Source organism: Pagrus pagrus (assembly GCF_965226575.1).
Source record: "Pagrus pagrus genome assembly, chromosome: 5".
Lineage (NCBI taxonomy): Eukaryota > Metazoa > Chordata > Actinopteri > Spariformes > Sparidae > Pagrus > Pagrus pagrus.
The window spans coordinates 28605069-28630293 of record NC_140189.1 but is presented as its reverse complement, the minus strand read 5'-3'; the positions used below and the strand labels follow the sequence as shown (position 1 = coordinate 28630293).

Genomic DNA, 25225 nt, shown 5'->3' with positions numbered 1-25225 from the left:
TTCCCAATGATGTTGAAAGCATCCCATCTGCTCAGCGTGCTGCTTTTAGATGCGGCGCCGTGCTCAGCATAGTCAGTGCCACTTCCAGGTGTTCGGTATGCGAGGGGCTGCTGTTTGACCTCCCACGTGGAGCAAAGCTGGCTACTCTACTACCAGAGAGGAGCTCCTTCATCCCCTGGAGACTCTGTACCTCTGCACACCTCACAGTCTGTGTGATCAGTCCGCACACACACACATACACACACATTTATTATGCTACTTTGCTTGAGCGGTGGAGAAAGCCCCAGGGAAATCAACCTCTTAATGCATCTCTGATGCAGACTTAATGAGAATTTAGCACATCACGGATTTTCAGCGCTTGGCGAGTCATTCTTTTATTAGGTTGACTTCCTTTTTATCCCACTTTCTGGAATTCTCAACGAGGTGAGTCTGCAAACACACAAACACACGTTCAGTATCCACACAGACACATGGTTCATCTCAGTGTTTTACCTTTGTAATTGTTTGAGGTGCTACCTGAAAGCAAAAGATGTCCCAAAGTGTATTACATCTTCTTTCACCATCGCCTTCCTCCTCTTATGTTTTGTATTCTCTTTGATTCCTGTTTTTTAACGCTCGCTCACTGCTGGACCACCTTCGGAAAAGGAAGCGCAACCTCTCCTCATTACTTATTGTACCTGCCGTGTTGTCTTTTCTATATTTGGATTGTTTACAGTCTCCCGCACTTCTTTCATCCCTCCCACCTTCCTCGTCTAGGCCCCAGGGAAACCTGCCATCGAGGTGTCTCACTTCCTGGAGTGGATGAGCCTGGAGCCCCAGTCGATGGTTTGGCTGCCTGTCCTCCACCGTGTGACTGCTGCAGAGTCGACCAAGCACCAGGCCAAATGTTACGTCTGCAAACAGTGTCCCATCAAGGGCTTCAGGTAGGCATGCCAGCGCAGGTAAACTGACACACAGATACATGCAGATACTGTGTATTTTGCAAGTGACATAACATGACATAAGATGACCAAACAGAAACTTTTTCCAGCAAGGCGGAAAGATTATGCAGATGTGGAAGTGCCAAAAACTGCAGTTCCTCAAATGGCCAGTTGAGGCTGGCTCCAAAAGACCCAATGTGAAAAAGCTTTACAGCAGAAATGTACATGTACAGAAAACAGCATTGGCATCTGCTGCTAATTTCATCGCTTATAACAACTTTATGTGACTGAATTTTTTTATAACTCACCAGTTTTAATTATATCAAGGCTTAACATTATGCATAATTAAGGAAGCATCTGCTTTGTTTGACAGCTAGAGACCAAAACTAGCTGTCTAGCTGTCAGCAACCAGGCTTCAACCGGCCTGCCTCAGCTCCACCGTGCTCCACCAACAGCTGAAGCCACCACATTGAGCTTCACAAAAGCTCATTAGAAACCCACAGTATGGGAGATCATGGAGACTATGTCCAAGATCATTCTTTAGTGGACAAAAAGACAAATTAAAGTGTTATTCAGGAGGAACAAATGCCCATACACAACTGAAATACACGTTAGATAAAATTGGAAAATTGTATGGATTTACTTGTGGGATCATTTTGAAAGTCTAAAGGAGAAACAAAGAAATCAATTTTAATAGTGGCAGCTGGTGCTTTCTGTTTTCATTGTAAATAAGAGTCACTGCTCGCTGGATAACAGCTTGTTGGAGACTCTGGAACTAAAATACAGTTAATAATAATAAGAGGAGCAGCCACACACACCGGTCTGTCCAATAATAATAATTTATTGAGGCTTTAAGCATCCTGCTTGAAGGTCCCTGATTGAAAACTTGCCTCGAAAAAAAAATATTATCATGCAGATTGCAGTGTGCAGATGCTGCTCCTGTTATTATGCAGCATATTCTTCATCCTGAAAATATCACAATTCATCACATATTACTTAAGATACAGTAGATTAGTTAAGAATTCAAGACAATATGACAAAAACATCACAACCAAAAACAATTAAGACTATAAAGACAATTAGAAGCGTCACAGAGCGGCATGGTTTACAAGACTCAAGTACAGCAACACGTACAAAAGAGATAGGTCTTCGACTCAGACTTATAAGACCCGAGAGAGTTCACTACCCTGATTCCCAGGGGGAGACTGTCTCAGAGCCTGGACCCAGGACAGGGAGTGCACAGTCAGTCCCTTTTCAGTCTTAACCAAGGTACAGCAGACATTGTTCAGAGGACCTGAGGGGCCTAGCAGAGGTACACGGTGTAAGTAGATTACTGATATGCTCTGGAGCATAGATTATTCAAAGCCTTAAAAATGAGGAGGAGGATCTTGACTTGAATCCTGAATTTTATTGGAAGGCAGTTAAGTGACATCAAAACTGGGGTGATATGAGAGTGACAGTCAGTGAGTAGTCTTACTGCAGAGTTTTGGACTAACTGTAATCCGGTAATGGCATCTCTTATAAATTGCATTACTGTAAATTGCATTACAGAAGTCTAGGTGGGAGGACACAAAGGCATGGATAACCATTTCTCAATGCTGCTAAGGCAACAGTGGCAGTGGTTAGGATACACCTTTCCCTAACCTGAACCTTATTCTGAACAAATGCTTTGAAGAGGCCAAAATGTCCTCACTTTGGTTTCAAACATTTGGTCCTCACTATGTAGCAAGTACAAGTATACACAAACACACACATACAGACACACACACACATGTTTGTACAGTTATCCTTGTGAGGATCCTCTTTGACATAATGCATTCACTAGCCCCTAACCCTAACAGCCCTTTGAAGGTCTGTCTGAATGTGAGGACCGGCCAAGATGTCCTCACTCCCAGGGTCTATAACTCAAATCGGTTCTCATAGAGATAGCATTACAAATACACACACACACAAACACACACCTGCCCGCACACACACTGCTCCACGCTGCCAAGTTCTCTCGCAGACATCAATTCAGCCTCTCTGTTGTATTGATCTTGACAGGTATCGCAGTCTGAAGCAGTTCAATGTGGACATCTGCCAGACATGTTTTCTAACCGGCCGCACTTCCAAGGGAAAGAAGCTGCACTACCCCATCATGGAGTACTACACCCCAGTAAGACAAACATTATCAAGTGCTCTGACCGAATACAAAATTGAAGGCCCCAGGGACGAATATAACTCTGCTTTTCTCTGAAAAAAAAAAAAATACTCCTATCTCTGTATTCCTGCTGCCACACATAGATTAGCCTCCTCTCCACTGTAAGATCGCTATCATCTCTGGGCGTACACTGTTACGTATGCTTACACTGCCTCGTCCAGATCTATAGCATGCAGAGATTGACTACCACTCAGCAGTTACATCCTCCCTGGCTCACATAGTGCACACATAAAGTGCTATTTGGAGCACACATTGTGGACTAAACCCCAATAAAACCAGACTCTTAAGCGATTGCCCGCACAGTCTCCGAAGTCGAGTTAATTCCGACGGAGTAGCCGCAGCACTGTAGTTGGGTGGTGCCAGATTTAATCTCTAATCAATTTTGAGCTGTAAAATATGGCAAAGGGCCATCTGTACAATGATTTTTTTTCTTTCCGCTGGACAATATTTTATATTAGCTAGCGACAGTTTTTCACAGCGGTGAGGCAGGCAGGCGCCCATAGATTTCTACCATGATAGAGAGAGCAAGAAGCACAGAGCCAGAGAGAGAGAGAGAGAGAGAGAGAGAGAAAGGAGGACTCGGAGGCAGCAGGAGAAAGTGAATTAGAGAGCAGATAGGGGAATAAGTTCTTCTAGAGTCCAAATAAGACAAAACCAGTGCTGAGACAGAGTGGGTGAGTTTCAGATGAGGTCATTTTGGAAGATGGCAACATTTACAAGGATTCTTGAGCGGTGTAATATGTCTTCTCACCTCTTACCCCTCATCCAACCCCTCTCCTCCTAAATCAACCTCCAGACAACCTCGGGAGAGAAGATGAGAGACTTTGCCAAGACTCTGAAGAATAAGTTCAGGTCAAAGCAGTACTTCACCAAACACCCTCAGAGAGGATACCTGCCGGTGCAGTCTGTGCTGGAAGCCGAGAGCTCGGAGACGTGAGTCCCACACAGAAACACTCGCAGTGCATTCACAAATCTCTCTCTTTCTCCGCTTTCTGTCGCGTGCCTCTCACTTTGTCTCAATTTCGCCCTCACTGTTGTGGGCTAATTATCATGCTCCGACAATTTTTGGGCCCCTCCGACTCGCTGAGATGGGTCAAAGGGACAGCTCTGTGTTCGGAATTAGCATAATGCTATTCCTGTGATCTCAGTCTGGATCAGATGCTCTGTTCACATGAGTGAGTCTCCCCCAAAGGGAAAAACAAGAGCGACGATGAGACTAAAATCCATGAGATCATCAAGAAGCATAGCTCAGGGCTACGGCAGTACCCAGAAAGATTTAGCATGATTATGGCTCCATATTTGGGCTCATTTTGTCTCTGTTTGGGTCACCTTTTGTGACCTCAAACATTACATGAGTTAATGCTTCCATCCACTCGCACAGAGCAGTGATGACACTATGTTATTGTATTAATATTACTGGTATATTAATGTATAAGCAGCATTTTATTGTTGTAGCTGATTCTGACTTTTTTATTCATCTCGTGGGGTATTTTTCTACAGGGGTTTACAGCCTTGGGGGTGTGTACCCCTCAAGCTAAATCTAAGGTGTTGCAAGGTTATTAAGAAGATAAGGAAGAAGAAGGAATGTCTGCAACACAAAATTGTGTTTATTTTGTTTCCAATTATTTCTCAAATCTTTGCTTTTTACCTCCAGAGGACTAAAACTCTAGTCATAGGGGACTCGTGTTTCCAGGGGACCTTGTATGTTTTAGAAATTATCACCCCAAGTTGGTGTTTTGTGTGATGCATTCACATGGGATGAGTGAAGTAAGCAATGTACTGGCGTTTACTGACATTAGAGTTAATCTGCCCACTCTCTGCATGGGACACAAACATAAATACATATTCAAGCTCATTTAGGAGCTCATTTAGCTCATATATATAATACTAGTCCCGTGTGAAAAGGGTTTAGGAGTTATTTCTTTTTGTTGAACTGCTCGTATAATAAGGTCTGAAGGTGCTAAGACGAGACAGGACAACTGAGGCAGGATCTGGAGTGAGCAGATCTGGAGCACACAGTAATCATAAGAGCTTTTTAATGAGGTGCAGCACCTAACGTTGCAACACAAAGCATGTGTTCATCAGAGCAAGAAAAGGCAGCGTAGATATTCAAATCCCCTGTGCCCAACTATAAGCTTTCTCTATTATATAATCTATTATATAATATACTGCGTATCTACACATATAGTAATAAAAACATCATGGAATCCATCAAAGCGCCTAGAAAGCATCATAGAAAACATGATAAACTGTTTTCAGTTGTACACAGTTCAGCTGTATTTGTATAAATCCAGTAGCTCTACCTGCACATCGGTGGCGAAGGGGAAGTATTTTCAACACCAAAGAGTTTCAGGGTCAATCGATGTATTCATTGACGTGATGACGTGAAACTGCACACTTCAGATTCTTGCTGTGAGCTGACTCATGTTCTGCCTTATTAAAAAGCCGTTACTGTAATTGTATGCTGCTCCACATCCTGATGCACTCATAGCTCAAGGACATGTGTGCCACCAGTGATGAAAGGTCGTGAGTAGGTATTGTTTGATTTCAAAGCATCAGAAGCTGGAAATGTTATATTTTATTCATTATCAGTGTTATTGTAAGGCAAGTACATATTCTGTGTTAAATCCTCCTACTCAACGCGCTCGCATAAATGTACTTCTTTCCTCCTCTGTGAAACTAACCTGAGTTCTGTCGAAAGTTTTCCTCACACATGTTCACAAATTAAACTCTTTCTATCTGGATTATAGTTAATATCTCTGAGTTAATTTTTTAGCCTTGGCGTTCCTCCAACCACACAGTCACACTTGCAGATAAGATGGCCTCGGTGGTGTGTTTGACATCGACTTCTAATGTTCCCAGGCCGTGCTCCTCGCCCAAGCTGCCCCACGCAGACACACACAGCAGGATTGAGCATTACGCCAGCAGGTACGTGGCTCGCCGAGCTGTGCTATACATCAAATCATTACAACAAAGTCAGTCCCTTTCAGTCCACCCTTGCCTCCGCCTCTTCTCCTCCCCTGCCTCCCCTGCCTCCCCTGCTCCCTCACCCTTTAGTCTTCGCCTCAGACTGATTGAAGTATTGATTTGGCTGCGTTGTGCTCTGTACTCCAGCCAGTGCTGAGACTGTACTGCCCAGCAGTTTCCCTTCATGCACCCTCTCCCCGCAAACACATGCTGGTGCACACAAGCAGAGCAGTTTGTGGTTTGTTGTGTACGAGTGTGTGTGGAGGTCAGCGGGGTTCAGCGTGCCTAGCGGCTTGTCACTTGCGAGGGCAGTGAGCCCATTGGTCACCTGGGAACTGTTGGTGTGGATTAGTGTCTGTCTGACAGGTTATAAACAGGGCACAGCACTGGACTCCCAAACCCCTGCCAGCTCTGCCCACAGTACTGCAGAGCTGGACACACACACACATTTCCTCTGAGCCTGTGTGTATGTGTGTGTGTGTGTGCACTTCTAAGTGTGCCATTGTGTATTACTTCCCTGAGGCTCCAACACACAACTGCCTTACACTCTGCCAAAACAGAGAGAACACACACCAACAGGAGAGCAGGCACAATTGTCCTCTTTACCCCTCTTATCTCTCCCCCGTTTTCCCTTTTTTTCTGTTTCCTGCTTGCCTTTTTTATTTTTATTCTTATCTTCGTTCCCTCTCTTCCATTGTTTCCCCCCTACACGTTTATTTCTCCCTCCTCTCCCTTCTCTTGCTCTCTCTCTTCCAGCCCTTTCTTCTCCTCCGTTATTTAATACCTCTCTGTTACATCCTCCTACGTTAACTCATTTGTTGCTAATTACGGCACAATTTGCTTCATGTTGGATCTTAACTAGCTCAATACTGTAGCTGCCAACTGAGGCTGAACAATTAATCTAAATATTGTCACGATCACAGTACGGCCAAGTGCAATATCCACATCTCAGTAGCTGCAGTTTTTTTGTGTAGAGGTAAAATTTGTCACAACATACTGTAGCAGTACATACAGCGTGTAAGAAAAATGCCAATTTCTACATGTTTTAAGACATAACATGATGATTTATGTTTTTTTTTCAATGAGCAATGTAAATATTAGATAGTTTTGATGTAATCTTTCATTGTTTGTTTGTGCTGTTCAAGTTAGCATGCTAATCAGCTAGCCTCAGGCCATCTCAAGAGATGACAGGTGGAGGTGACACCAACAGTCCTATAGTGCTCTAAATTCCCGGTCCTGGCATAGTTAGCTAATACGGCCGCTAGCTGCACAGGTAACTGAGCTTACTAGCTAATGGTAGCAGCAGTTAGCAGTTACTCTGGTGATACTCTGCCCTTTATTTGCTTGAATCTAAAGCATTTTTCAAAAATGCCAAGGAGGTTAAAATCTCCCAGCCGCCACTGTTCTCCAGGAGCGCTGGTTTCGTAAAAGACCTCAGCAACAATCGCATCATCATTTTCCTCCGGTGAAAATGAAATGCAAAAATGTGTCACTTAAACTGGGTCATATCGCATTCACAATACCTGTAAAAAATCATCTTAAAATGTTTTTTTCTTGGTATACCTTTCAGCCCTGCCTTCACCAAAGTGAACAAAAAAGAACGGAAATGGAAATGCGGTCACTGTGAAACAGTCTAAATGAGACACATTCACAGATAGAGTCGGTGTTTTGCTTTCCCCAGCCGGCTGAGAAAATGCCAGACAGACTCCATGCAGGTTTTCTTAGATCTGTCCATTAATCTATATAGCACCTAATCAACTTCACTCATAGCCAAGTCAGGAAACCATTTCCTCACTCAAGGCATCTTTTATCTGCAAAGATGTGTGCAGACATGATATCACTCACAATTTATCTTATATTCGCACTATATTATCAATTAACTAATGGTTTGTAACACATTATAACACATTTAAATGCAGTCAGCAGATATAAAGACAGTTAAAGTGTATTTATTAGTTAATTAACTCACAGCCCACATGAAAAATGTCTTACTCGTGTAGGAACAAAGTATAAGGCAGGTGAATCCAGGTTATTTCCTGTACTTTTGTTTGTGACTTCTCCAGCCCTTCTGTGGCTCTCAGCCTCAAGCTCATCATTTTACGACTGAAGACGTACATCTCAAAAGAAAACATCAATATTATGTTTTCATTTTCACCTAAAACAGCTGGGCACTGTCGCTTTTAGCAAATGTTACTCAGACCGAAGTAAATAGAGAATTTGTTTTGGACTGTATTCAGCCTCGGATCTGATGAGCAAGGGAATATTTTCGGCAGCAGGATTGTGCGTGATGGATTAACTCTAAATAAACTACAGTGCCCATTTTCATCATAATGAAACATGTCAGCCAGCAGCTCATTGATGTGTTTTTAATAGTTATGGACAACAAAGGAGCTTGATTGCTCAGAGACACGTATAAGCTGTATGGGGAAGATAACACTTGCTTTTAGGATCAATTCAGTGTTGGTTTTGGTCTTTCATGGGATTTATTGACTGAAAAAATAACAGGATATCATCAGGCTTATCCTTTAAAACTGCTTGAGAAAGAGTGAAATCTCTGTACATGCTTGTAAGACGCAGTTTCAATGTGACACACCAGCTGGGGATGAGTTACAGAGAATTAATACCATTATAACATTGAGATTTAGACAGAGGGACAGTTATTTTTATAGGATTTCATACAATAACACAAAAATCTGTACAATTCAGTGCAATAGCCCTTTAACAAATAGATTGCTATGATGATTGCTAAATTAAATTTTGAGTGAAACTAAATCAGAGGTACTTTTTTTTTAATTCAATTGTGGGTTTTGAGGCCTTTGTCAGCTGTGTTAAATTGGACTGCATGTAACTCGGGGCGCTCATTAATCACACGGTTGGCAGTTCTGTCTCTGGTTCCTCACACCAACATGTCAGACTGCTCTCCGTGGTTGTGCCAGCGCCTGGTACGGTAAGTCTGGCAGGAGGGAGGCACGAGGATAAAAGGCAGAGCATAGAGGAGGGTTGTTAGAGAAAGCTATTATTTACTGCGTATTTTGTGTTGTGTTTCTGTAACTTTGTCCCCATTCGATTCCAAAAAAAGCAGGGACATTAAGTAAAACATAAATATCACAGAATGGGATCATAGTAACTTAAAATGTGGTCGTCTTGCACTGGAGGTGAGTGGAAAAGATACTGAATTGAAAAATGACAAGGAAACAAGTAAAAAAAAAAAAAAATAGCCCAAAAAATAAGTTAAAGTTGCTTCTTTCTAACAACTCTCCTAAAGTCTAAAGCCACTTTCACGCAGTCACTGTGACTCTGGATTTATCCTGAGGTTACTCGGAGGACCCGTACGTGTGAACAAATGTCTGCATTATTTGCCCTGGTCTTTACCCTGCCAGCTCCCCAGTCCTAATCCCGGGTGCGCCTCATGTGTAAACAGAACAGACAATTGCCTGGAGTGAACTCACAGCGAGCGACTGGGAGCGTCGATCATGTGTAATCTTCTGTGTTAGTGCCGGTTTAATCAGCTGTAGCTCAGAAACGTGCACCGGGACAAGTGAAAATGGCATTTTAATTGCTCTTCAACAAAGTTCTTCAAAACATCTGCCCAGAATGTCTCCCGTGCTCGATCTCCCGAGCTTTCATATGGCCCATTCACGCTGCTGCTAGACACAGACCCAAAATGCTGCTGCGTGTACGGCGTGTAGCTGCATCATACCCTTCTCTGCTTACATGTAGTATTGATATCAATGCAAAAACAGTCATTACAAAACAATCTGTAACATCCTGCCCAGTAACCGCCCCTTGCCTGACTTGAGTGAAGACGCCTGACGTGGACAATCAGCCCTGATTGAATGAGGAATAATTTGCTAATCCTTTTTTGACGTACTGAACTGAAAACAGTACAAAGACGATGTATTTAATGTTACACATCATCAACTATTTGTAAATATGCTTCGTACATGGGCCTGGTTCATTTGCAAGTGATTGCATTCTGTTTTTATTCACTTTACACACAGCGTCCCGACTTTTTGAGAAGTGTTGTCTGGGAACACATTATACTGAATGAGTATCGGCATTTTCAGATTTAGACACATTATGAAGAGAGAAGTGTGAGCGTACTGATCTGAGCACAGGCTGATCGGAGGAGACAGTCCTTATTATGGGAATGTTAAGTATTTTGTCTGAACTCAGGCAGCGTGCAGAATCGACTTTATTCATATTTCAACTCTTTCTTTCTTTCTTTCTTTCTTTCTTTCTTTCTTTCTTTTTTCTTTCTTTCTTTCAGTCTTTTTGTCTGTCTGTCTTTCTGTCTGTCTTTATGTCTGTCTGTCTTTCTATCTTTCTATCTTCCTTCCATCATTCCTCCCTACCTTCCTTCCTTCCTCCCTCCCTTCCTTCCTTCCTTCCTTCCTTCCATCTTTCCTCTCTCCCTTCCTTCTTCCCTCCTTCCTTCCTCCCTCCCTCCCTTCCTTCCTCCTCTCCCTGCCTGTCAGTTAATAGAGGATATAAAGAATTAAATCACAGCTCTTATTTGAATTCACTCCCTGCCTTAATTGTAACTCACCGCTCACTTTAAACTCTAATGGAAAGTCAAGCTGATATCACAATGCCGGATGTCATCCCCGGCGAGTCGGCGTCCTCAGATTCTTTCCTGTGGGATGACATATTAAACAGGTGTGTGTGTGTGTGTGTGTGTGTGTGTGTGCGTTCGTGTCAAAGTGCCCTTCAGCCAGTGAGGAGTACACGTATTAATCCAATGCAATAATGTAGTCTTGAGTCATCTCAAGAGAGATAAAGCATTTGATGTTCAGGGTTAGGAAGCCAAATTCGTGGGCATGTCAAACACACACAGCCTCTTCCCCTCTCTCCCTCGCTGTATCACCCACCCCTCCTCATATATCGATGGAGAAGTACAGTTCATTCCTTTCATCATCGACGCTGCTTCGACATCTTATAGAAAAGTGATGAGAGGAAAATAATAAAAAACCTCTCAGAGCTCCGTTAGTATTTCTCCTCTCTTACCCTCGCTTCCTCTCCCGCTTCTCATTTCCTCTCACATTCATATTGACATTCATACAAGAAGCTGAACACACATGTATGCACAAGACGCCCACACACACTTGCAGCGGCTTCCTATTACTTTCTGCCCTTTCTTTTCACATTTACTGTCGTCCCTGACTGAGACTCCACGTTTTGCGGAGGCCTTTATGATGAATAGTGACGCAGGATGAGTTACGAGCGCTCGGGTTCACAGGCCGAGCCTCCCGTAACGGGACATGGATAAATCCTAAATTTCCTGCAGTGTTATGGTCTCATTGGACACTGGAGAGAAATGGGATGTAATGTGGATGTCCCTGACAGCCTCTACATCACTCACCCCTCCTCCTCACTCACTTCAGCTGACGACATCCTGCGAAAGATGATGCAGCATGGGGTGTGCCGTGCGTGTTTGCTGCAGTGTGGGTTTTACACAGGCTTTCATGTGGCACGCGTGTCCGTATGCATGTATGTGGGAAGCCACAAGACTCCCTGCACATCAGCAGGTTGGTTCTCTGCTCTGGCTAATTACCTTACTCGAAGGATAAAACCCACCCTTTGAGCATGCAACACCGTTATATATCATTACAGTGTGATGTTCAGTCGAGTGCATCTACTGTCGATTATGTCTTCAGTTAATTTCCTTGGAAGTGGATGTCAGAGAGTGGGTGGCCTTGTGCATTCAGGTGTAAGATGTACATGTAGGTGGTGGAGTCAAAGGTGAGGAAGGGAAAGCTAAGTCAAGAAAAAAGCGAGAGCGGTGTTAAAACATGCTCATAGAATGAAATAAGTGGTCCAAGATCATCTGGTCACACAAACACATACAGAAAGAAAACAACTCTAATGATTGTTGTAAACAGTGTTTTACTGTGGATATTAATTTCAGTCATGAAACACCATCAACTGCAGCTGCACACCCTAATGAGCGAGATGCAAACTCTAATAAAGAAAGGTTGTTGCATGCTGTACGAGACTATAAGAGGCTATGCTTAATAATTTAATAACATGGGAGTAGTTTATTGTAGCTAGTAAATTAGCCATAGCTTGCACTGCCCGTCTAAAGCATGCTGTTTAACTCTTTTAGGGTTTACTTATCCAGTCCCCTGAACTGCTTAACGATTCAAGATATGGATGATTATTTGAGGTACAAGATAGATTCAATGTCATTTTTTAAAACAAGGGTTTAAAAGACAAAATAAAGTTTGAGTCCTCTTGAGTCCTGCTACATCAGCCTCACAGCCTGAGGAATGAAGCTGCTCCGTAGTCTGCTGGAACGGCGACGGATACTTCTGTATCTTTTGCCGGATGGCAGCACGATGAACAGACTGTACATCGGTACACTGGTGGACAATCGCCTAAAGACTAGGGAGAAGTACATCTGTGGAGTTTCTCCTTATGTGTGACACAACCCAATTTCAATTCATGAAGCCAGAGCGCTGAAGCCACTCCCCCGCTGCTGCGCAGAGCGGTGTTCACTGTTTATTCAAATTATATTGATATTGAGCGCGTCGCGTGTCCAAATTGCAGCTAATTCAACACTGCACTTCCCCGGGACGTCAGCAACAAACCTGCTGGGTGTGAAGTAGAACGGATGAATGGTTCTTGAGATATGCAAATAACAGAGAGACGGACAGACAGAGATGCTTTGCTTTTTAGTTACATTAACCAATACGCAGCGATATATGCTACATGTTTTGCCTCCATACAGTTCCTCTGGTTTTTTCCACATCTTTCTACTTAGTATGCTCCCATCAGTGTCTGAGTGAATGCAAGGGAAATTTTAAATTCAGTCCATTTACTGTCGTGCGCGGCACTGACCTAAATACTGGGAGCAATTTGAGTTCAATGTCTTCACTCAAGGACGCTGAGTCCATTCACCCTTATTTTTTTATTTCAAACACAAACTCTCTCATTTTTATGATGGCTTTTTTTCCCCTTTTCATTCTATCAAACCTAAACCAGTAAAAGCACCTGTAGTGGGAAACATTCTTCAGGTGACTGACATTCTCTACATCACCAGGGTACTGAATGCTATTTGAGTCCCACGGTCACACAGCGTAGGTGCCTAAATGGACGTTTATCTTTGAACGAGTTTGTTTTCTTCTTCGTACGCTGCCGCAGAAGGTAATCATGCTAAGAGTGGTCATTTATGAACTGCAGGCGTCTGTGTAAGTTCAGATTGTGTGCATGCCCCCCGCCCCTCCTGCAGATGGTGAGACAGGCAGAGAGACATAATGCAGACCTAGAAGCGCTGTCCTTGGTCCTGAGAAGCCACACAGCAGCTCACTCACTGCCTCCACACACACACACAAACACACACACAATGGCTGTCCATGGTGCTGGATAACAGCACATGTCTGAAAGACTTTTTTATCGCCTGCATGCTGGCGGACAGTGAGCAGTATTTTATCAGAACTTTATCCTCCCTCCTTGTGGACACGTTTATGGCTCTACATGTTTGTGGACTGCTTGCTGTTCAGTTTCAGTCCTTAATACTAAAAGGCCACAGGTCCTATTCACACCGCTTAGAAGCTAAAGTGTACTGAGTGTTTGTTTGATCCTGTGTTTCAGGAAACATATTTCCCCAGCGTGTGATGGGATAAAACGTGCTGCTTTTGCTGTTTCCTACATTTGCTCCGGCTCATCCACTGCGTCCTGTTTTTCTCTCTTCTGTGTTTGTTTGTATGCATACGTGTGTGTGTGTGTGTGTGTGTGTGTGTGTGTATATATATATCTACAGATTGGCAGAAATGGAGAGCCAGAATTGTTCATTCTTCACGGATAGCCTGTCTCCTGATGAAAGTCTGTGAGTATGCTGCCACCCCCACACTAACAACTCCCTCATCACAACCACAGCCTTTCACCGGGATTATGTGTGTGTTTTGTGTGTGTACACTGTGTCCCCCTGATACCCTGACTGCTTCTGTGTTTACGTGTGTTTCGACTGTTCGGGACAGAGTGGGTAATCGTCTAAATAATCAGCCACATAATGAAAATGACCCACAGCGAGCAGCGTGCACACAGTCCCCCCTTCATCACGCCTGCTGTGATTGAAGTCTTTGGCTGTGGGTAGATACACAAAGCCCCGCTGAGGAGAGAGAGCCGTGTGTGTGTGTGTGTGTGTGTGTGTGTGTGTGTGTGTGTTTGTAGAAGCTGGCTGAGTTGCGGGGCAGCGGCGAGGTTACAGCTGTGAGAGGAATGAGGGATGTTTGATGTGAATGAGGCAGCCAATACGGTGAGTGTGAAAAGCTGAGGAGGGGCCACATGGACGGAGGGGTTAGGGTCATTTGAGATCATGTGTTTGTGTGTGTCTACGTCTTTTTCTGTTGACGTCGTCTCCACCTTCTCCGAGAGGGTGCACCTTTTTTTGTTTTTTATCCAGCTTTAAAGTCAAGGTTGCACGCCCAGCAGCTCTGTGCAAAAGTGTTGTCTGGTCTGTTAGAGATCCAGATGTGTGTGTCTGGGTCTGCTCATTATTTCTTTTCAGACGTGTTTTATGTGTGTGCGTGCTCTGAGATGAGGCTGTGATTGACACCACATTAAAAGCTAGTTTTAGGCTATGACAAGACTTCACTACTTTTCAAGCAGTGCAACACTTTTTCCCACTGACACCTGTGCTTCTTAAGCCTGCTGCAAATGTCTTTGTTGCCATGTGCATGCATCCGGTTTCTAGTTGGGTGGAGCTTTGTCACAAAAATATGTTGTGCATGCACACAGTGTTTGCATCTGTGTATGAGAGCGTGTTTGTATGCATGACACTTCACTTCTGCCCCTCGTGTGCAGCGCTGCTGTATTCTGCTCCTGTGCCCTTGTATCTCGTTGTTTTTGCTCTGCGAGCCCGTCCGTCTGTCTGTCAGCGATGCTCTGTATTTCCTGCTTCACGGCTCTGTACATGCCGCTGTGCTATCTGTGCCTCCAGCTGGTGTTTGGCTGGCATCACACTGTTTCCTGTCCTGAAACATGCTGCCTGTGTGTGTGTAGCCTTTGCCCTGCAGCTGTGCGCATTGATCCGGGTTCACTGGTGCTGCTCATCACCACAAAATGGTCAGTAAAATTGCAGAGGTCAATAGACCTGAATTCCACATCGGCATTATCTCAAGTTTGTAATATTTATGTGCATAATAACACCATTAAACTCACAAATATTACAATTTTTCTACAAAGCTAGTTTAACTGTTTCATGATGCAACATTTCATTTACAGCTGCAGTAATGTTGACACGCTAATGTGAGCTAGCTATGAATTATCGTCAAAATATAAATCAGTGGTGGAAATGGCCTCGTCTTTCTGAGGGAACAATGCTTGGTGTGTGATGCACTCTGTGTGTTTCCGCCCTTACATGCAAAAGACTTGTTTATTTATGCATCAGAAAAGACGTCATGAAGTGTTTCACAAAGAGATAAAAAGCACAAGAGATTAAAAGCATTAAATGCAAACAACCAGCCAAAAAAAAAAGAAAAAAGAAAGATGAAAAATGAAGCAAAAACAAGTCTAAACAAAGGGGTCCGTGGCTGTTTCTTTTAAAGGTGTCAAAAGCTGTCCTCAGAACTTAAGTCAAGAGGGACAGAGTTGGACAGTGTCTCCTTTTGTTTTGTGCCTGGAGTGAGGAACAGATAAGAAACCCTGATCAGAGGACCTCAGACTCCTACTTGTATTATATGGCAGCGGTAGCTCTTTAATGTGATCAGGTGTCTAGCCGTGCAAGGCTTTAAACATGATAACAAGGAGATTGCATTGGATTCTGGATTTGATGTGCAGCCGGTGTAAAGACATAAGGATTGGTGTCATATGAGACCTTTCAGAGGACTTTGTCAGAAGCTTGGCTGCAGCATTTTGAGCCAAGTGTAAGTAGCTTACGTGAGTCCTGCTAAGAAAGATGAAAAGATAAAATACACATAAATAACAATCATCTTTTGGCACAATGGGCCTAATTTTAGCAATATTTTTCAGAACCAGAAACAAACCATCGCTTAACTTGCTGGTGAAGACTGACAGCCTGACCTATGAAAACACCCAGATTACAGAGGATAAAGAGCCAAGACAAGTTTAACCAGACTTTTGAGTGCAGCCTCATGAGAAAAAGAGATCTCTCTGCTGGATTGGGAGGAACAAAAATACACGAACATCTTAATTTCTCCGGTACCGACAGTAGCACCCTGTAAAAACATTTAATAGATTCTCAATATCTGAGAGCAAACACCGTTTCCTCCCTTTTAAATTTTCATCGGAAATGCCTGTGGATAATTTTTGACCCACTTATCAAAAATTGGGATAAAAACTTGGTTTACTTAAAGCAACACTGTGTAACTTTGGGTTGCCGGTTCAGTCTTCCTCCCAGGTTGTCAAATATCAATATTATGGGTTAATGGCTCAGGTCCAACACCTACAGTGAGAGAGTCGACATCTGATGACTTGGGAATAAGACTCAATCAACTATCTCTCTCCAGAATCTCTTTAAAAGTTGCTGTAATAAAGTAAAAGAGGTAAATAAAAATGCTCAGTTGGATGAAATAAAAAACATGTTTTTGAGGAATACCTGTAATATCTGGTTTATTTGATGACCCACCGATGCCTCTAAGCCTTCTAAATAACAGCTCTGACAGTAGACGAGATGTGAATCTGTCCATTTTTAAACAAAACCAGTCTGCTTGAGCTTGGCTCATTAATACCTCTGTGATGTATAATCTGGCATTACAATGCAAAGCTATAACTGGCTTTTAACTTGGCTCTGTAAAGGAGTTTGGTTCATAGCCCAAAGCGTTACTGCAACATATAAATAGACAAACAGCTGTCTTTCCATTAAAATAATGGCCAAACATTCACAGACGCGCTTAATGTGTTTGCAGCCGTAGGTCTGCCCTCATACATCTGCACATTAAGTTTTCTCTTTCATTGTCAGTAAAGTGTTTATTATTGTTTATATTGAGGATCCACCTTCCATTTTTAATAAATGTAAGTGTGTTTTTTAATGGTGTGTTAAGCCAAGTTTATTACAGAACATTTAAAATTTGGCCCGTGAACCTGGCACAGTGCCTTTGTCACAGTGTCCCGTCCCGTTCTGTCCAGTCTTGCTTGATTGCGTCTCGTCCCCGCCCTGCTTGCCCTGCCTCGCCTCGCTTTGGCCTGTCTGCTGTCCCATGCCGTCTTTGGCTCTGCTTTGTGCTGCTGGTGGCTGTGTGCTGGTGGCTCAGTGTGCTGTCTCCTGTGTGGGGGACTCAGGGATGAAGATCAGTACCTCCTGCGTCACTCCAGCCCAGCCCTGGACCATGACTCACCCTGCGGACAGCACATGCTGCTGGCCCACCTGGAGCACCAGGACAAGGAGCAGCTCCAATGCACCCTGGCACGCCTGGAGAACGAGAACAGGTCTGTTACCCGGAAAACCAAACATGAGTGTGCAGTGAGTCTGGATTTCCACCAGTAAAGCTCCCCAGAAGCATTATAACACAAATGTGTGTGTGTGTGTGTTTATCTGGAGGCATTACAGTCTTTACGGATTATCTGCTGCCATTTGCAAACCTTCTGCAGAGAGTAAACAGAGAGGAAGAAATATTCTCTGTGTGCTTACCTGACAGCAAAGATGGTACAAAGTACAAATACTTTGTTACTGTACTGTACTGTACTTGTTTTTCCTTTGCTCCCTACATTTAACACAAATATCTGTACTTTCTCCTCCTTATATTTAAAAAAAAAAACAGGCTCGTCACTTTAGTTTAAAAGCAATTGAGGGGAATTATCGTTTTTTTTTTTTTTTGCGTCATTGCACGCCACCTTCCTAACATCACCAGACTGATTTCAGCCTATCGATGCATATCACACACGCAGACTTAGCAAGACGAGACGACGTAAAAGACGTAACAATACACTAACAGACAGGGAGGGAGGCTGGAATGGGGAGAACATGCGTGTTAGTGTCTCGTATCTGCGGAGACCCTGCAGCCCTCTGCCTGGATTTTCTTATCTTCTCAAGTTTTTGCTGCTCTGGACACGCCCAAAATGTCGGTATATCCCATCCTGGGAATGATAGTCAACAATCAACTGTCTTTCTGGTGCGTTTAAAAACAGCTCGGACAAATCCTGTTCAGTCAACCTTTAAGTTTAATAGTCTTTGAATTTAATTAATATTACATGAGGTTCAGTTAGCTTTTTGCAGAAAACTTTTTACTTTTATACTTTAAGTACATTTCAGAGCCTGTACTTCCTTACTATTACTTGCGTAAAGAAGTTGAATGAGTACTTCCACTTGTAGAGTCTTTTTTAACAAGTATCTGTACTGAGTAAAGAACGTGATATAAAGTCCTAATTTGTGTCCATTCTTCGATAACTTATATTTCTTTAGTGCTGCTGATCAAAAGAATCTCATCCTCATGAATATTGTCCTGTGACGTCCATCGCTCGCTGTCTGCCAACTTCTTTTGTCAAACAAAAACACAACTTCTTTTGACACAAGACATATTTTCTGTCCTTCCTGCCCGCTTTTGTTGGCTGTGTTTGTTTTCGTTATGTCGCTGCCTACAACGTGACAGCATCCCCGGCGTCTTCTGTTTTGTTTTCACGCTAGATTTGAAGGCTCTGACGGTCAGACAAAGCTCAGTTTTTGCAGTGAGAGGCGTCTTTTTTTTTGTTGTTGTTGTTTTCTAAGCGCGGCTGAACGCAAAAACACAAGGAAAAATGATGATAAACGATACATTTTGAATGACGGTAAAAGGTTTTATAGTCAAAAGCGAGCAGGTTGATCTGAGGAACCCTCTTCCATTTTATAATACCCAGACAGTAATATTGAAAAGTAACTTATTCCTTTCAAAAGATAGTAACTAGTAATATGTAAGTTTGTCGGTGCCCTTCAGAAGAAACAGGAAGAAGTAATTATGGATTGATAGAGGTGTAAAGCATCTCTGACTTACATTAGTTCAGATGTTTATGTTCGAATTTGAATGCACAGTGTCCTCGTGGCTGAGAGGGTCGGGCGCTTTACATAAATGAATCAAATTCATTCCTCCTATCCTCTTAATTGGTTACCAGAGGGGACCTTTGTGCGAATGATTCATATGAATAATTTTCTCTTGTCTTCAGTTCGGATGTGACCTTTCCGCACACACACAGCGACACACAGCTGCATCCACACACACACACACACACACACACACACACACTTGTGGCCTTTGGGTGTCTGAAACCTTGACCCAGTTCAGTTTTTGTCAAAAGTATGAATCCTGGTAGTGTTGTGACACTGCAGTGTTCTCTGTTGTCCTTATGTATGACTACAGTCTGCTGTTATACACTGCCACTCAGTGTATATCCTCTGCTGAGGCTCATATCTGGATAATAAATTAATACTAGAATCAAATAACTTAAATAAAATAACCCTAATCTTCTTCTAAAGATGAGATTAAGAATATGCTTATCATTGTTTTATTAGCTTTCTCCTTCATGCCTTTTTCTTATTTTATGAGAACTGCTTACAAACCTGATTTTGAGCAGATGACTCAAAACATTCAGACGTCTGCTGCAGAACATGATGGATTACTTCAGTTTGGAGTCTCAGATACCAGAGCTGTAAAATATGGTTTAACACAATTGATTTTCATCTGCTTTCTATCTGTGATTGATGTTGACAGAACCTTAAAGGGGTTCTGTAGAACCTCTGTGTTGTGCTGGAAGCCAGTTTTCAGTTTATGTCAGTGGGATCCATTTCTGAACCTACGTTACCAAGCACAGGAACACGAAACACGAAATTGTTGATTGAAAAGTCTTCTTCATGAGATAAAATGTCATAATTCAGAGACAAAAAGTAATAGTTCTGAGATGAAAATTTGAAATTATGAGTCGAAAAGTTGTAAATATGAGATTACGTTATAAATAAAAGAAAGAGAAAAAGTCGAAATTATGAGAAAATAATCATAATTCTGGGATATGAAATTGAAATTATGAGAAAGAAGTCAAAATTAAGAAATATACATGTGTGCGTGCAGAGCTCATATTTCCTTATTTAGTGTAAAAACAGTGGTTTTTGGAAATTGCAGTATTTTGTTATCTTCATTAAAAGTCCACATTGTGTCAAAGGGAAGGGTTACAGTTCAATGATTTTCTACAGAATAGGCTTTAACAAGTTCAAGAAGAAGAGCTATTTAAAGAGGAAACATTGTTTTATTTTGCAATTATAATTTTTTACACATACAACAGTGGAGTTGGTGTGAAGCCAACGTCAGCAAAACACAGGGGTTGATCCTCTGGACTGCATATAAGAACATGATGACACCGTGATAGTGCAGCTTTTGTTTGTCCCGAGTGAAGGTTATTACTAATTCAGCATTAATAGAACAGCATGATTTTCCAGCACTCAGAGAAACACCTTTAGTAATGCTCCACAGCACAGTCAGTTAATGGCCTCCGCGTCACACACGTATGAGACAGACGACACTGATTTATTGCAGCTTATGTGCACAATGAAGATGATTGCTCTCTGCATGGTAAGATGTCAACAATACATTAGCCCCTCGCTGCACTGCTTTTACGGGTTAGTATTTATGCATGTGGTGAAATTATTCTAATTATAAAACTCACAAACATTTGAGCTCATTATGTGTAGGTGCATTCCTGTTTGCATCAGGTGGAAGCTGGATAAATATATGCGGTTGTGTTTATGTGCTCTGTTTGCTTCACCTGACTGTTTTTTCCCCCTCCATCTGTCCTCTGTGGGTCCTCAGGGTGCTGCAGGGCGAGTACAGGAGGCTCAAGTGGAAGCACGAGGAGGCGGCGTCAGTTCCCATGCTGACTGAAGCCGGAGAGGGCGGTCCAGGTTCTCCCACGGCGGAGGGGCAGCAGGATGAGGAGCTTCTGGCCGAGGCGCGGGTCCTCCGGCAGCACAAGACGCGCCTGGAGACCCGTATGCAGATCCTGGAGGACCACAACAAACAGCTGGAGTCCCAGCTGCGCAGGCTCAGGGAGCTACTGCTACAGGTAGAGAGCTGAGTCGTAGTGTAGGAACATTTACTAAAGTATTCCAGTTACATACAGTCATCATCCTCTAAGTCAGGGGTGGCGATTGTTTTTCCTCAGGGTGGGATACGTGAGAAACCCGGATTGTAGCCAGGGGCCAAACAAATTTTGTTATGCTGTACCTCTAATTTTATCACTAGACTGAATTATAAAAATACTGTGCACTTACTCTTATTTTTCAGCAGTGATTATATTTAAAATCACTCCAAACAGCACGTTATCAAGATGCCTGGGGGCCGAACAATGCCCTGCTCTGCTCTTAGTTATGATAATTTGGGTAACACTTTCTTTCCTTATAATTTCCTATATTTACAAACACAACAACTATGTAATCAGGGACCAATTAGAGGGAAAATTGAGACAAATAACCTGTTATTTCAGTAAGTTCTGTCAATGTGTCAAGTCATTATTCATTTTTAATGTATTTTTATGTATTATTGGAAACTTAAGTCTTCATATATGTTGAATTCTAAGTTGGTTTGTAGATATATTTTATATTTTTTTCATGTTTAGCTGACCTGCAATGGACTGAACAACCGGCACTGCGGTTATGCTAGCTTAGCATTTGGAATTAACTGCAAATATATTACTAATCTCGCTCTATTTTTCCCTATGATTGTTTTTTTTCCCAGGAAATTATTTTAAGATTACTTTAATAATCAATAATCAATAATCAATAATAAAGAATTTATGAACCCTTAAATTAAAGCATTAGCATAATCACACCCGAAAAACACCAAACAAATAAATGAAACAAAGGGAGCTGAATGTGAAATAGAATCTGTAAATATTATTGATGAATATTAAAACTCATAAATATATATGTAGTAGCTACAATTAGCTCCAATATGTTGCTGCTTCTTCTTCTTGCTCAAGAACACAAAATGCCCTTTTATCCCTGCTCCTACCTTAAATGGGACATTATAATAGTACAGGTTTTATTATAATATAAAGGAGGGTAGTAACAGTTAAAGAAAGCCTTTCATTTTTTTTATTCACTTTGATGGATCAAGAGAGTAGTTAAATAGCATTTGGTTATTTTTAATGGTTCCCAGTATTCTGTATTCCCGTGAACCAGCTTTATGTGAGCAGCTGATAGTTTGTGAAACAAAGTGTCCAGCAGACAGCTGAGCCAGTGTTTTAACGCCAGAGTTTGTGGAGATAATCCAACATTGAGTGATAAACTTCTTGGCTGCTCACAAGAAACAAGGTCAGTTATTGGTCATTATACAACACAGGGTTTCACTCCTACCACTCAGCTCTGACTTAGGTGCCTGGTAGTAACTCTGAGGAGTCATTTAGGAGGTGAAGGACTGGAGCCATTCGTCAAGGTGGAGATGTGTGTACAGTTTCCTGCCAAAACAAGTGTTGGGAATCCCTTACCGTGTGTATAAAGGTGCCTAGTGTTCCAGGTGAAGAAGATGAGCAATAAGGGTGGGAAGATAAACCCACAAGATGAGTGACTGGGGTGTCATATATGTCCTATGACAAAACTTAAAATGAACCTTATCTTCCTTGTTCATTTGAGACATATCTGTCTTCCAGTCTTCCTACAATTTGAACCACATAATATGATATACATGTACTGCAGACTAAGACAGGTTTTAATCTTCCACAACTGGAGTCCCCCAGGGGTCTATTCTCGGTCCCGTTTCATTATGCCTCCGCTCCAGTGATAGCCATGGCCATAGGCTTTATGTTTTCAGATTGCACGTCCTTTTCTTGTGAACGCAATATCTCAAGAACGTCCTGAGGGGATTGAAAAGGTCAAGGTCACTGGCCAACTCTCAACAACTCACAATTAAAACAAAGATTTTACACAAATGTCAAACAGGATAAAATGTGAAGTGATGACATTTTACGTCCTGATGACAAAGGTCGACTTCACTGTGACATCATAATGTTGCGCCGATCCATAGTTTGCCTTATACATGCTAATGTCAACTGAGACATTTAACCAAGATCAGGTGATTTCTTACATTTGCCAATCCAGAGAAATGTATCCACTCCATCAGCAGGCAAAACATTCAGTGCCTGCATCTGACCTTAAAACTTCTGTCAGAGTTTTAACACGTTTTAAGAGAAGCTAACACAGGAAAAAACTATTCTTGCTGCCATTCCCTGGTTACCTGATTGTCTGCTAACTACTCGTAGAAACTTGAGCTCTGCTTGAGATCATCATGCAGTGGCCCCTGAGAGCTCAACGCACTGAGACTTAAGAAAAGACACGCTGCAGGGTGAAAAAGTGGAATTTTATTAATCATTGTAATGAATTCTGAAATAATAAAAATAATAATCATATCAGTATTATTGGATCAGAAATGTCTAAGGTATAGGCTGCAGTAGGAGCTGTGCTGACACTGTAGTGTGTAGTTTGAACAAAGGGCAGCGACACATTCAAGTTCAGTGGTTTTCAACATCAGTAGCACAGAGCTGCACATACATTCTCAAAGTACAAAAAGGCAAAGGTACATGTCAAAGAAATATGCAAAATAACGGTTCTGAAAATGTAAAAAATTGATCTTTGAAAATATGACGTACCAAGATGGAAGGAAATACCAAAAGTGGGAGTATAAAAGATGTACAGTATAGAACGAGCTGAGAAAGAGGATAAGCCTTAAGACACCCTGGAGCATAATGTAAAAGGATTTACTGCAGCATAAAGGGAAAGGTGTGAGAGAGAGACGGCCGGTAGAGTGGGAGCTGACACACGCAGTTACTGTGTTACTATAATAAGAAAGTGTAAATTGCTAGCAGCGGGAGTACCGATGCAAATTGTGCATGCGGGTGATTGAATAAAGGGAAAGGTGCAAAGGGAGTGAGAACGAGAGAAAGACGGACAGGAATCTTCTACAGGTCAAAGACCGGGAAATTGAGAGTGAAAAAGAGAGCATGGCAGAGTCGGAGGAGGAACACAGTCCTGGCTTCTTCTTCTCCCTGTGCCAATATCACAGTTTCATTTCCTCAAAAAAAGAAATCAGCAAAATCTGCCTTTGTAGTGCGTGGAAATGTGCGTATGTATGAATCTCCCCTCAATCTCTGCAGACAACTGAACTGACTCACCTTTTGAGTATTCCTACAGTGTTGCTAAAAACAAGACTACCTCAGAATGTGGAGGGTTGTATACGATGGCCCCGAGCGTCACGACAAGGTTCCAGAAAAACGCAACATTTCACAAAGCACAACATTTCAGGAAAAACACAGCATTTGAGAAGACACAACTTTTCACAAAACATGTTTGACAAAGCACAAGAGTAACATTTCTGTATGTTGTTTGCTTTTTCTGTAATGTTGTGTTTTGACCTTCAGGGCCACTGTAGCTGTGTATGGTATTTGGGAATATAACCGTTCCCAGCCGTGATGCATCTTTGATTGTGATTTCCACCTCTGTCAGTGTGTTTTCTGCAGCGCTGCTGTGCGCGGTGCGATTCACCATCTTTTTTTAAATCTGTCTATCAAAGCACAAATCACAGTAACCTGGTGGTTTTGTGTGGCAGCTGTCGGGCAAAGTTGCTTTTTTATAATGATTCTGCTCAGAGACGCCAGTTGAGGACTGCTGGCTGAGTGCCATTAGCTATCACATTCATTATTATATGAAAGGCCTAATGACTTTCTCGCCTGAAACATGATGGATATGAGCTATTATTTGAAGTGAATGATAATCAGTCTTTCCTAAAAACAGCCCAAAGATGATTCGGAGGCCAACGGATCAGAACCGTCAACCCTGTCTTCTCCTGTGTCTGGAGGGGGTCACCACGGGGAGCCAGCCAGCAGAGAGACCACCGACACTGAAGCAGCAGGTCAGCGACGCGCAGATGTGGCATAAATACATGCTCATTGAATGTGAAATCATGCATCCTCCCCTTCCCATGGCACACTTAACTATTCACAAAGGTGTAATGTGTGTGTGTGTGTGTGTGTGTGGCAGGAGATGACATGGAGCATGAACAGGATACAGTGCTGCAGCTCCAGGAGGTCATCGAGCAGCTGAGAAACGTCTTCCCCTCAGAACCGGGTGAGTTCGCCTGGGCTGCACGGATCGCAGCAGCCGCATCGCCCCACGCTTCGGAGACGGACTCCTTGCTCCTCCATCACCCACGGGAGAGTGAGAGATGGA

The 25225-nt window shown here is 42.6% G+C and overlaps 1 protein-coding gene across 3 annotated transcripts in view; it reads left to right on the top strand.

Annotated features, from left to right (window-relative positions):
• The window catches only part of drp2 (dystrophin related protein 2), a 190574-nt gene that overhangs the window by 162587 nt on the left and 2762 nt on the right, over positions 1-25225 (top strand). For 2 of the 3 annotated variants that reach the window (XM_084352894.1, XM_084352892.1), the window contains 9 exons: positions 757-923; positions 2964-3075; positions 3917-4053; positions 5983-6048; positions 13850-13915; positions 17329-17475; positions 20817-21069; positions 24791-24908; positions 25037-25123. In XM_084352894.1, the coding sequence (XP_084209020.1) occupies positions 757-923; positions 2964-3075; positions 3917-4053; positions 5983-6048; positions 13850-13915; positions 17329-17475; positions 20817-21069; positions 24791-24908; positions 25037-25123 (1153 nt within the window). The remainder of the gene's footprint in view (positions 1-756; positions 924-2963; positions 3076-3916; positions 4054-5982; positions 6049-13849; positions 13916-17328; positions 17476-20816; positions 21070-24790; positions 24909-25036; positions 25124-25225) is intronic. The other variant, XM_084352893.1, reaches the window with a different exon arrangement.